The 12,064-nt window shown below is 47.7% G+C and overlaps 1 protein-coding gene across 1 annotated transcript; it reads left to right on the top strand.

Annotated features, from left to right (window-relative positions):
* Positions 1 to 3,670: 3,670 nt before the first annotated feature.
* On the top strand, positions 3,671 to 5,259 carry LOC111140045 (NACHT, LRR and PYD domains-containing protein 7-like; the record flags this gene model as incomplete). The annotated part of the gene is made up of 1 exon (XM_022492418.1): positions 3,671 to 5,259. A coding segment is annotated over one exon (1,470 nt), but the record flags the coding sequence as incomplete, so codon positions are not given.
* Positions 5,260 to 12,064: the final 6,805 nt, after the last annotated feature.

The raw sequence follows: 12,064 nt of genomic DNA, 5'->3' as shown, positions 1-12,064 counted from the left end.
TTATAATTGTCTGTATTTCTTTGGTGTTCGTTGTGATCTCTCCTCTTTCATTCATGATTTTATTTATTTGGGTCCTTTCTCTTTTCTTTTTGATAAGTCTGGCCAGGGGTTTATCGATCTTATTAATTCTTTCAAAGAACCAGCTCCTAGTTTCGTTGATTTGTTCTATTGTTTTTTTGGTTTCTATTTCATTGATTTCTGCTCTGATCTTTATGATTTCTCTTCTCCTGCTGGGTTTAGGGTTTCTTTCTTGTTCTTTCTCCAGCTCCTTTAGGTGTAGGGTTAGGTTGTGTACCTGAGACCTTTCTTGTTTCTTGAGAAAGGCTTGTACCGCTATATATTTTCCTCTCAGGACTGCCTTTGTTGTGTCCCACAGATTTTGAACCGTTGTGTTTTCATTATCATTTGTTTCCATGAATTTTTTCAACTCTTCTTTAATTTCCTGGTTGACCCATTCATTCTTTAGAAGGATGCTGTTTAGTCTCCATGTATTTGGGTTCTTTCCAAATTTCCTCTTGTGATTGACTTCTAGCTTCAGAGCATTGTGGTCTGAAAATATGCAGGGAATGATCCCAATCTTTTGATACCGGTTGAGACCTGATTTAGGACCAAGAATGTGATCTATTCTGGAGAATGTTCCATGTGCACTAGAGAAGAATGTGTATTCTGTTGCTTTGGGATGAAATGTTCTGAATATATCTGTGATGTCCATCTGGTCCAGTGTGTCATTTAAGGCCTTTATTTCCTTGTTGATCTTTTGCTTGGATGATCTGTCCATTTCATTGAGGGGAGTGTTAAAGTCCCCTACGATTATTGTATTATTGTTGATGTGTTTCTTTGATTTTGTTATTAACTGGTTTATATAGTTGGCTGCTCCCACGTTAGGGGCATAGATATTTAAAATTGTTAGATCTTCTTGTTGGACAGATCCTTTGAGTATGATATAGTGTCCTTCCTCATCTCTTATTATAGTCTTTGGCTTAAAATCTAATTGATCTGATATAAGGATTGCCACTCCTGCTTTCTTCTGATGTCCATTAGCATGGTAAATTCTTTTCCACCCCCTCACTTTAAATCTCGAGGTGTCTTCGGGTTTAAAATGCGTTTCTTGTAGGCAACATATAGATGGGTTTTGTTTTTTTATCCATTCTGATACCCTGTGTCTTTTGATTGGGGCATTTAGCCCATTAACATTCAGGGTAACTATTGAGAGATATGATTTTAGTGCCATTGTATTGCCTGTAAGGTGACTGTTATTGTATATTGTCTCTGTTTCTTTCTGATCTACTACTTTTAGGGTCTCTCTTTGCTTAGAGGACCCCTTTCAATATTTCCTGTAGAGCTGGTTTGGTATTTGCAAATTCTTTCAGTTTTTGTTTGTCCTGGAAGCTTTTAATCTCTCCTTCTATTTTCAATGATAGCCTAGCTGGATATAGTATTCTTGGCTGCATGTTTTTCTCGTTTAGTGCTCTGAATATATCATGCCAGCTCTTTCTGGCCTGCCAGGTCTCTGTGGATAAGTCTGATGCCAATCTAATATTTTTACCATTGTACGTTACAGACTTCTTTTCCCAGGCTGCTTTCAGGATCTTCTCTTTGTCACTAAGACTTGTAAATTTTACTATTAGGTGACGGGGTGTGGACCTATTCTTATTGATTTTGAGGGGGGTTCTCTGAACCTCCTGGATTTTGATGCTTGTTCCCTTTGCCATATTGGGGAAATTCTCTCCAATAATTCTCTCCAGTATACCTTCTGCTCCCCTCTCTGTTTCCTCTTCTTCTGGAATCCCAATTATTCTAATGTTGTTTCGTCTTATGGTGTCACTTATCTCTCGAATTCTCACCTCATGGTCCAGTAGCTGTTTGTCCCTCTTTTGCTCAGCTTCTTTATTCTCTGTCATTTGGTCTTCTATATCGCTAATTCTTTCTTCTGCCTCATTTATCCTAGCAGTGAGAGCCTCCATTTTTGATTGCACCTCATTAATAGCTTTTTTTATTTCAACTTGGTTAGATTTTAGTTCTTTTATTTCTCCAGAAAGGGCTTTTATGTCTCCCGAGAGGGTTTCTCTAATATCTTCCATGCCTTTTTTGAGCCCTGCTAAAACCTTGAGAATCGTCATTCTGAACTCTAGATCTGACATATTACCAGTGTCTGTATTGATTAGGTCCCTAGCCTTTGGTACTGCCTCTTGTTCTTTTTTCTGTGGTGAATTTTTCCACCTTGTCATTTTGTCCAGATAAGAGTAGATGAAGGAGCAAGTAAAATACTAGAAGGGTGGCAACAACCCCTGGAAAATATGCTTTAACCAAATCAGAAGAGATCCCAAATCGTGAGGGGGGAGAAAGGGGATAAAAAGAGGTTCAGAAAGAAAAAAAAAAATGAAACAATTAAAAGAAGAAAATGAATAAAGAAAAAATATAAAAAGGAAAAAATATATTAGATAAAGTAGTTAAAAAACGTTAAAAAAGAAAAGGGTAAAAGTTTAAAAAATTTAGCAGAAGAAGAGAAAAAAATTGAAAAAGAAAAAAAAATTAAATGCAAGGCTAAAGAATCATGGGGAGAAAGTCATGAGTTCCGTGCTTTGCTTTCTCCTCCTCTGGAATTCCGCTGCTCTCCTTGGTATTGAAACTGCACTCCTTGGTAGGTGAACTTGGTCCTGGCTGGGCTTCTTGTTGGTCTTCTGGGGGAGGGGCCTGTTGTGATTCTCAAGCTTCTTTGCCCCAGGCGGAGTTGCACCGCCGTTACCCAGGGCCGGGCTGAGTAATCCGCTTGGGTTTGCTTTCGGGAGCTTTTGTCCCCTTCCGTAGAGTCTGGAGGGCGGGAATGAAGATGGTGGCCTCCCGGTCTCCGGCCTGGAGGAGCCGAGAGCCCGGGGCCCCACTCCTCAGTGCGCCCTCAGAGAACAGCGCCCAGTTACTCCCATCTCCCCGGCCTCCGGCCGCGCTCCGAGCTGACCGAGGCTGCGACCGGTTCAAGGTAACCCCGAGCTTAGAGTCACTCCTCGGCTCTGTCTCTGTAGCCGGCTTCCCCGTTCTAATACCTGCAAGCTCTGCGACACGCAGACACCCCCGATCCTTCTGTGACCCTGCGGGACCTGAGGCCACACTGACCCCGCGCGGGCTTCACCCCGGTTAAGCCTCTGGAGCGATGTCCCTCAGCGGAACAGACTTTTAAAAGTCCTGATTTTGTGCTCCGTTGCTCCTCCGCTTGCCGGGAGCCGGCCCCTCCCCCCGCCCCGCGGTCTATCTTCCCGTTGCTTTGGATTCACTTCTCCGCCAGTCCTACCTTTCAGAAAGTGGTTGATTTTCTGTTTCTAGAGTTGCAGTTCTTCTCTTCGATCTCCCGTTGGATTTGTAGGTGTTTGCAATCTTTAGATAAGCTATCTAGCTGATCTCCGCTACTTGAAGTCGTCTCAGCTGCTACTTCTCTGCCATCTTGACTCCTCCCCCACAAAGTGTATTTTCAAGGTCAGTATAATCAGTGGCACCCCCACTTTGTCCCATCCCATATCACTACTGGTGAAGAGGAGCGAGATAGAAAGGCAGGGGAGGAATCTTCTATCCAGAATACCTTTGGGCCAGGAGAGGGGGATGAGTTTCACTACAACATCACCCAGAGAAGCCATATCTTCCAGAAAAGTTCGTATCTTTTTTGAATCCCTAAACACCCATACAGCTAACGCCACACACGGTGGTGCTGCACGGTCCGGCGGGCGTGGGGAAGACCACTCTGGCCAAGAAGTGCATGCTGGACTGGACGCAGGACAGCCTAGCGCACACCCGCCCCGTTGCCTTCTGTCTCAGCGGCAAGGTGCTCAGCCGCAAGGCGACTTGCTCCTTCGCAGAGCTGCTGGCCGAGAGCGCCCCAGACCTGCAGCGCGCCCTTCCGCAGGTCCCGGCCCCGGCCCCGGCGCACAAGCTCCTGCTGGTCATTGACGCTTTCGAGGAGCTACGCGTGCCCTGGGGCACGGGCGCGCTGGCGCACGACCTGGGGGGCGACTGGAGGACGCGGAGGCCTGCGCCGGTCCTCCTGGGCAGCCTGCTGAAGAGAAAGCTCTTCCCCACGGCCACTCTGCTGGTCACCACGCGGCCCGAGGCCCTGAGGGAACTGCGGCTCCTGGTGCAGCAGCCGCTCTTGGTGGAGATGGAGGGGCTCTCCGAGCGCGACAGGAGGGCGTATTTCCTGCGACACTTGGGAGAGGAGGCTCAGGCGCTGCGCGCTTTCCAGCTGATGAGAAGCAACGCGGCGCTGTTCCGCATGGGCGCGGCGCCCGCCGTGTGCTGGATGGCGTGCACCTGCCTGAGGCTGCTGATGGCCGAGGGCGCGGACCCCCGGCCCACCTGCCGGACCGCCACGTCCCTGCTGCTGCGCTTCCTCTGCAGCCGGTTTGCGCCTGCGCGGGGCCAAGGCCCGGGTCCGCACCTAGCGGCTGCCCTGCAAGTCCTGTGCCTGCTGGCCGCCGAGGGCACACGGGCGCAGACCTCGGCGTTCGACGGACTCGACCTGCGCAGGCTGGGGGTGCACGAGTCTGACCTGCGCCCTTTCCTGGACCGGGGCATCCTCCAGAAGGACGGAGACACTGGGGGCTGCTACCGCTTCGTCCACCTGAGCGTCCAGCACTTCCTGGCCGCTGCGCTCTGCGTCCTGGGGAGCGAGGGCCGCCAAGATGCAGGGAGCCCCACCTGGCACGCTGGGGCTGTGCAGAGGCTGCTCTCCAAGGAAGAAGGCCTCAAGAACCCCTACCTGGCCCCCGTGGGGCGCTTCCTGTTCGGCCTCGCCAATGAAAAGAGGGCCGGGGAGCTGGGGACCACCTTTGGCTGCCCAGTGTCCACTGAGTTCAAGCGGGAGCTACTGGAATGCACAGTGCGGTCCCCTGAACACAGACCCTTCTCCTCGGTGACAGACACGAAGGAGACCTTGTATTGTCTCTACGAATCCCAGGAGGAGCAGTTTGTGAAGGAGGCCATGGCCCAGGTCACGGAAGTGTCCCTGCATTTGGAAGATACCTCGGACCTGGTGCACGCATCGTTCTGCCTCAAGGGTTGTGACCGCTTGCAGAAAATGTGGCTGTGGGTGGCAAAGGGGACGTTCCTGGAGAACGATACCGCATGGGGATCAGAAGCTCAGGCTGACCGGTAAGGACCTGCCCTGTTCACTCTGTTAGTGCCCTGGCTTCAGCCTCATGCCCTGTTCCTAGTCAGTTCCTCTGCCCCTTTTCAATCAATTTCTAAAATTGGGTTGTATGAGTTCTTTATGTGTTTTGGATGCTAACCCTTGTCAGATGTATGATTTGCAAATATTTCCTCCCATTCTGTAGGCTGCCTTTTCATTTTGTTGGTGGTTTCCTTCGGGGAATAGTGTACCAATTCTTGTTACTTTTCCCATACATGCTTTTCTGTAGATGCTCTGGCCCATCCCTTCCTTCTAGGTCACAGCACGACCATGTCTCTCTCCATCTCTGGGTCCATCTCTGCTCCGTGTTCAGTTCAAACAAGAACCTGCATTTCTTGGATGTGAGCCAAGCTTCCTACATCACTCCTCAGTGAGGATTCTTTGTGAGCAAATCACCTGTGTCACCTGTCATCTCCAGAAAGTGATGTAAGTAGATACTACTCCTGTAACAATGATCCCCAGGCTTTTTTTTTTTTTTTTTTAACGTGGTAGCAGTATTTGAATGCTCAAGAAGCCTCTGACCAATCAGGTGCTCAGAATACAAAGAATTGAAATGGTTCCTAGTGGGCAAATCCAACGTTGCATTGAGTTATTGTGACAAAATTCGGCCAAGCATCTGGATATTTCCATGTATCTGCTATGGGCATATTTGAAACTCAGCCTGTGGAAAACATAGGTACATGCATATCAGAAGGAGAGCTGGTGGGAGCTTGGGAACTATTCCAGAGAGCATGGTTTTAAATACATGAATAAGAACGTGTTGGCGACGCAATGGTGAGTAATAATTAGTTTGTGGAACAGTTCTGAGAAAGGAGTCTGAGTAAGGTAGGTCGGCGCAGAAGCAAATCATGACGGAGCCACTTGGCAGGTCACGGTTAGGTTTAAAAGGTTAAATCAACACATGCCCAAGTGATAAACTCCATAAGTTCTGTTGAAGATTACAGACACATTACTGAAATTCCCCCTACCTCTCCACACCAGCATGTCTTAGAAAGTTTAATTAAGGTCCTGAAAACGTGCTATTTGCTTGGAAGAAATAGCTATGCCCCACGTCAGTTGACTTGCTGATCTCAGAATGCCATGGGCCTTGTGCATTTGAAGCAATGAAGTCTGACACAGGTTGGTGCCAGAAAAGATGGCAATGTCTTCCGTATGGCCTTGAAAGTTTACATTGCTCTGTAATGCTCAAGGCATTATGTGAGAAACAAGAAACAGAAGACACCCGTAATTTGTTCTGCTAAGTGTTTACGACAATGTAAGCAGAAGTTCTGAAAGGCTGGCATCCCCCTTACTCTGGCTCTGGGCTGAAAATTTCATTTGGAGCCTCTTTTGGATAAGCTGCAGGGAATGTTCATTATCTGACAATGAAGGGTCAAGGGTTATAAGATCAGCTGTGGGTTTAGGAAGAAGTGAGGGGTTGGGAGAAGAGAATATCCACTCCCCCAACAGGGAATGTAGTGCCAGGTTTGGAGGTACAACGTAAAGACAGGTGAAGGTCCCTTCTGACTGGTGTGAGGTGGTATCTCATTGTGGTTTTCATCTGTATTTCCCTGATACCAAGTGATGTGGAGCACTTTTTCATGTGTCTGTTGGCCATCTGGATGTCTTCTTTGCAGAAATGTCTGTTCATGTCCTCTGCCCATTTCTTGATTGGATTATTTGTTCTTTGGGTGTTGAGTTTGATAAGCTCTTTATAGATTTTGGATACTAGCCCTTTATCTGATATGTCATTTGCGAATATCTTCTCCCATTCTGTCAGTTGTCTTTTGGTTTAACTGTTTCCTTTGCTGTGCAAAAGCTTTTGATCTTGATGAAGTCCGAATAGTTCATTTTTGCCCTTGCTTCCCTTGCCTTTGGCGATGTTCCTAGGAAGAAGTTGCTGCGGCTGAGGTCGAAGAGATTGGTGCCTCTTTTGATGGATTTTGATCGATTTTGATGGATTCCTTTCTCACATTCCTTCATCCATTTTGAGTCTATTTTTGTGTGTGGTGTAAGGAAATGGTCCAGTTTCATTTTTCTGCACGTGGCTGTCCAATTTTCCCAACACCATTTGTTGAAGAGACTGTCTTTATTCCGCCTTTCCTATTTTTTATTTATTTTATGCTGCTAGGGATTCAGTGGGCAAAACAGCACAGAGTCTTAGTGGTTCTCAGCAGGAGTGACTTGCCATGCATGGGACACTGGGCAATGTTGGGAGATATTTGTCCCAACAAGGGGGTGCTCCTGGCATCTAACGGGCAGAACCCGGTGATGTGCTAAACATCTACAACACGCAGGACAGCCCCACAGCAAAGAATGGTCTGGCTTGAAATTTCAGTAGGGCTAAAATTAAGAAACTCTATGGTCTCTGCATTCATTACCACAGAAAATTTGACCTCAACCAGAGGACACTTGGCAATACCTAGAGACTTTTTTTTTTTTTACTGTGATAAAGCACACATAGCATCAAATTTACCATTGTAATCTTTTAAAGTGTACAGTTTAGCCGCACTGAGTGTATTCAACACTATGCAAACATCCCCAGTATCTAGTCTCAGAATGTGTTCTTCACCCCAAAGGGAAGCCACATGCCCACTAATCTCCTTTCTGTCCCTCTGTGTGTGACTGTCCCAGATTTTGTTGGCTGCACCTGGTTGTGCCAGTAGCTTCTAGCAGGCAGAGACCCAGGGTGCTGCTGACCATCCTAAAAGGCACACCACAGCCCTACAAAAACCCCCAAAAGAACAGAAACAGGCTCATCAATACAGAAAACAAACTGGTGGTTGCCCGAGGGGAGGAGGAGGGTGTGGGGATAATCAATCAAATCAATAAAAAAAAAGAAAGGGGTTAAAAGGTACAAACCTCCAGTTATAAAATACATGTCACGGGGAGGAAAAGCGCAGTATAGTGAGTATAAACAATATCATAATAACATATAGTGACTAGACTTAAGGTGAGCACTGTGTATAATTGAATCATTATGCTTTACACCTGAAACTAACCAAACATGGCCAACTATATGTCAATAATTGTGATTAAAATAATTCCATCATTCTGGGGCTGAACACCCCACAGCAGGTAGACAGCTGTACGGCTTCCTGTCTGATCCTGTGTCTTCAGGACACTGTGCTCTGCTGGGAAAATAAACCCCCAGGAGGAGTCTACCCTTCCTTCTCTCTAGGGTCCACAGGGCAGGTGCTGGAGACCTCAGCCTCCTGGGGTTAGTGGGTCCCACTCTCCACATCTGTGCTGCCACGAGACACTCCCCACAGAAATCACCCCTTACCAGTTCAGCCCTGCAGGTGCACGTGGGCTGGGGACTGGCCATTGCACCTCCTGAACTCTCCTACCCTGCTGAGCCTGGGGAGTCCAGAAAGAAAGTGCCAGGCCATCCTGTGCCCAGGATGAGACAGAAACCCTGCAGGTGTGGGGTGAGCTTACTTGGGCTTCTCGTCCAGCGCTGTGTCCAGGCCCAGGGTCCCCGAGTCAGAGAATCTTGCCCCCCACCTCATGCCTACTTGAACTTCTTGGTTAGCACAGAGTGGCTGGGGAAGACAGATGTGGGGTTTTAAGCTTCCTTCTCCCATAAAAAGCCTCAGGATAGAAGATGGCCCGGAGCCCTGAATACAGGAAGATTCGGGGCTGGAACCTACTTCCCAGGCACACTTGCCAGCCCTTCTCTTGCAGGTCTTCCCAATTCCGTGATTGCAGGTGCGTGGTCTGTAATTGCAAACAGGTGGTCTGGGTCAATCAGTGACAGGCTCCGGGGAAAGCCAAGAAGTGGAACATTCCATCATAGACCCAGGGGGGAACCAGAAGTGGAACAATCCACCATAGACCCAGGGGGGAACCAGAGGTGGAACGATCCACCATAAGGGGTTAGGGGGGAACCAGAAGTGGAACAATCCACCATAGGCCCATGGGGGAACCAAAAGTGGAACAACCCACCATAAGGGGGTGTGGGGGGAACCAGAAGTGGAACAATCCACCATAGACCCATGGGGGAACCAGAAGTGGAATGATCCACCATAGAGGGGGTAGGGGGAAACCAGAAGTGGAACAATTCACCATAGACCCATGGGGGAACCAGAAGTGGAACAATCCATCATAGACTCAGGGGGGAATCAGAAGTGGAACGATCCACCATAGACGGGAGGGGTGTGGAGGTGTGGGGTGTGGGGGGTAGGGGAGGGGGGAACCAGAAGTGGAACAATCCACCATAGACCGGGGAGGGGGGAGCCAGAAGTGGAACAATCCACCATAGACCCATGGGGAACCAGAAGTGGAACAATCCATCATAGACCGGGGTGGGGGGAGAAGTGGAACAATCCACGATAGAGCAGGTGGGGAGCCCTCACACTTGGGGAGAGAAAAATCTGCAGTGTCCAGAGCACAGGCACACAATGCACACCTCAGAGATGGGTCCAGATAGACTAGGGAAATACCCTTCTTCCTGCAGAGGCAGAGGACCCTGGACAGGGCTCAGGACCCAGGAGAAGACAATGATGGGTGATGGGTGAATGGAACTGGCAGGGGCAGGGCCGGCTGGGCTCTCTGCAGCAGATCCATTGCCCAGCAGCCCATTTGACATCTCTGTCTGTTGGGGTCCCCCTCAGACTCTCCCTCAGAGCTTGCTGACGTCCAGCTCTGACGCTTAGACTAGCCTCCTGGATCTCTCCCCAGACCCAGTGGTTCTCAGCTTGGGGTGATCCTTCTCCCACCCCCTTGATGTCCAGAGACATTTCTGGTTGTCAGCACTGAGGGAGGGGGAGCTACTGGTGTCCGAGGAGCAGAGACAAGATGCTGTTAAACATCCTGCAATGCTCCAACCACAAACAATGGTCTGGCTCCAAATCTCAGTAGTGCTGAGGTTGAGAAATGCTGGCTGAGATGACTCTCTGCCAGAAAGCAAGAACCACCTTCCACCCCTCAATTCGGAGTAGATGTAGGGTTACAATTCTAGGGCAATTCCCCAGACTCAGCATTGAGTAAGACATCTCTGTTTTTTAGAGAACTGGCGTTAGGTTTCACGTCTAACCTGGCCTTGCTGACCCAGTCACCCACCTTCCCGGAGCTCATTGCTCTAGCCATGCTGGGCACCTGCTATTTTCCCAAGCACGCTCCCTTTGGCCTGCCTTCCTGTTCCTTCTGCCTGGGGGGTTGGTAGGGGCTCACATGGTCACCAGCCTCATGCCACTCACTACTCCCAGTGCCCTCTTTATATCCTTCTAGGCCTGAGGTTCTTAACCGGGGGTGATTTTGTCTCCAAAGGGACATTTAGCAACATCCAGAGTCAAGGTTAAGGGGGTACACCTGGCATCTTGTGGATAGAGACTGAATTGTTCCCCCCTCCCCCAGTTGCATAGGTTGAAGCCTTTGCTACTGGGACTGTATTTGGTTCGAGGGCTTTTAAGGGATCATAATTTATTTTTTTAAGATTTTATTTATTTGTCAGAGAGAGAGAGAGAGAGAGAGAGAGAACGCACATAGGCAGAGTGGCAGGCAGAGGTGGAGAGAGAAGCGGGCTCTCTGCTGAGTACGGATCCTGATGTGGGGACTCAATCCCAGGACCCTGGGATCATGACCTGAGCTGAAGTCATCGGCTTAACTGACTGAGCCACCCAGGCGTCCTGGATCATGAAGTTTAAATGAGGCCATACTGGTGGGCTCCTGATCTGATAGGATGGGTGGTCTTTTCAGAATCTGTGCCAGCACTGAGGAAAGGCCATCTCCCCAGCAGGAAGTAATCCTTATTGAGGAGCTGAATTGTCTGGCACCTTGATCTTGGACTTGCCAGTCTCAGGACTACAAGAAAATAAATTTCTGTTGTTTAAGCCACCGAGTCTATGGTATTTCGTTACAGCAGTTGAGCTGAGGGAGGCAATTCCCCCACAATACAGGATCATCTGGCCCCAGAAGAGAGGAGTGCAGAGGCGCCCCAACATGCTGCATTTGAGGGTCTCAGACATACACGTGCAAGTAGAGTTGTCCCAGTGGGTGTCTGATTGGCAGGCAGCTGACTGTCCTAGTGCTTCACACTAGCCATGATGTACATAATAGTTACATTAAGTTGATTGTAAAGTTAAACAACTATTACAGTGTGGACATATGATGTATGCATGTATGTGAGGAAATAGATAATCTAAAGACAAAGACGTTTGGTGGAAAGATTGAGGACCTTTGTGTTGGGGTTTTTGAGGTCTTTTAAATGGAATAGAGGAAGAGAGGTCAAAGGCATTTACCAACAATGACACATAAATCAAAGTGTGAGTTGCAGTTGATACCATATATCAGAAAAACACTGTGATATGAATGTAACTGAGGAAATTATACCTCCAATATATAACATATACTATATATATTTTAAAAAACTTATGATGTATTATATGTTGGCTAACTTGACATAATGAAAAATAAAAAAATTAAAATAAATTAAAAAAATAAGACAATCTTTTAAAAATGTTTATTTATTTATGTAGATTCCATGCCCTGCACGGAGCCCAATGCGGGGCTTGAACTCACAGCCCTGAGATCAAGTCCTGAGCTAATATGGTGATGGGCATTAAGGAGAGCATGTGTTGGGATAAGTACTTGGGGTTATATGTAAGTGATGAACCACTAAATTCTGAAATCAATACTACACTACACGTTAACTTGAATTAACTAACTGAATTAAAAAACAACAACAAAAACCAGTTAGATGCTTAACTGACTGAGCCACCCAGGTGCCCCTAAAAATATTTATGTATAAGTTCTTTACCTGATTGAACTTCCAAAAGGCAAATGGCCAAAGGGACAGTTGTTATGAGAAATAATAAAAATATTGATCTCTACCCACAAGCACGTAAATGACAAATGTTCCATTACCTGCTAATTTGTACGGCACTTCTTCCCAGCAGTGATCAGAGCACA

The sequence above is a fragment of the Enhydra lutris genome, unplaced genomic scaffold (genome assembly GCF_002288905.1).
Source record: "Enhydra lutris kenyoni isolate GAN:26980312 unplaced genomic scaffold, ASM228890v2 scaffoldscaffold147, whole genome shotgun sequence".
NCBI classification, from domain to species: domain Eukaryota; kingdom Metazoa; phylum Chordata; class Mammalia; order Carnivora; family Mustelidae; genus Enhydra; species Enhydra lutris.
Note: the sequence above shows the minus strand (reverse complement) of the source record. Positions and strands in the feature narration are given on the sequence as shown.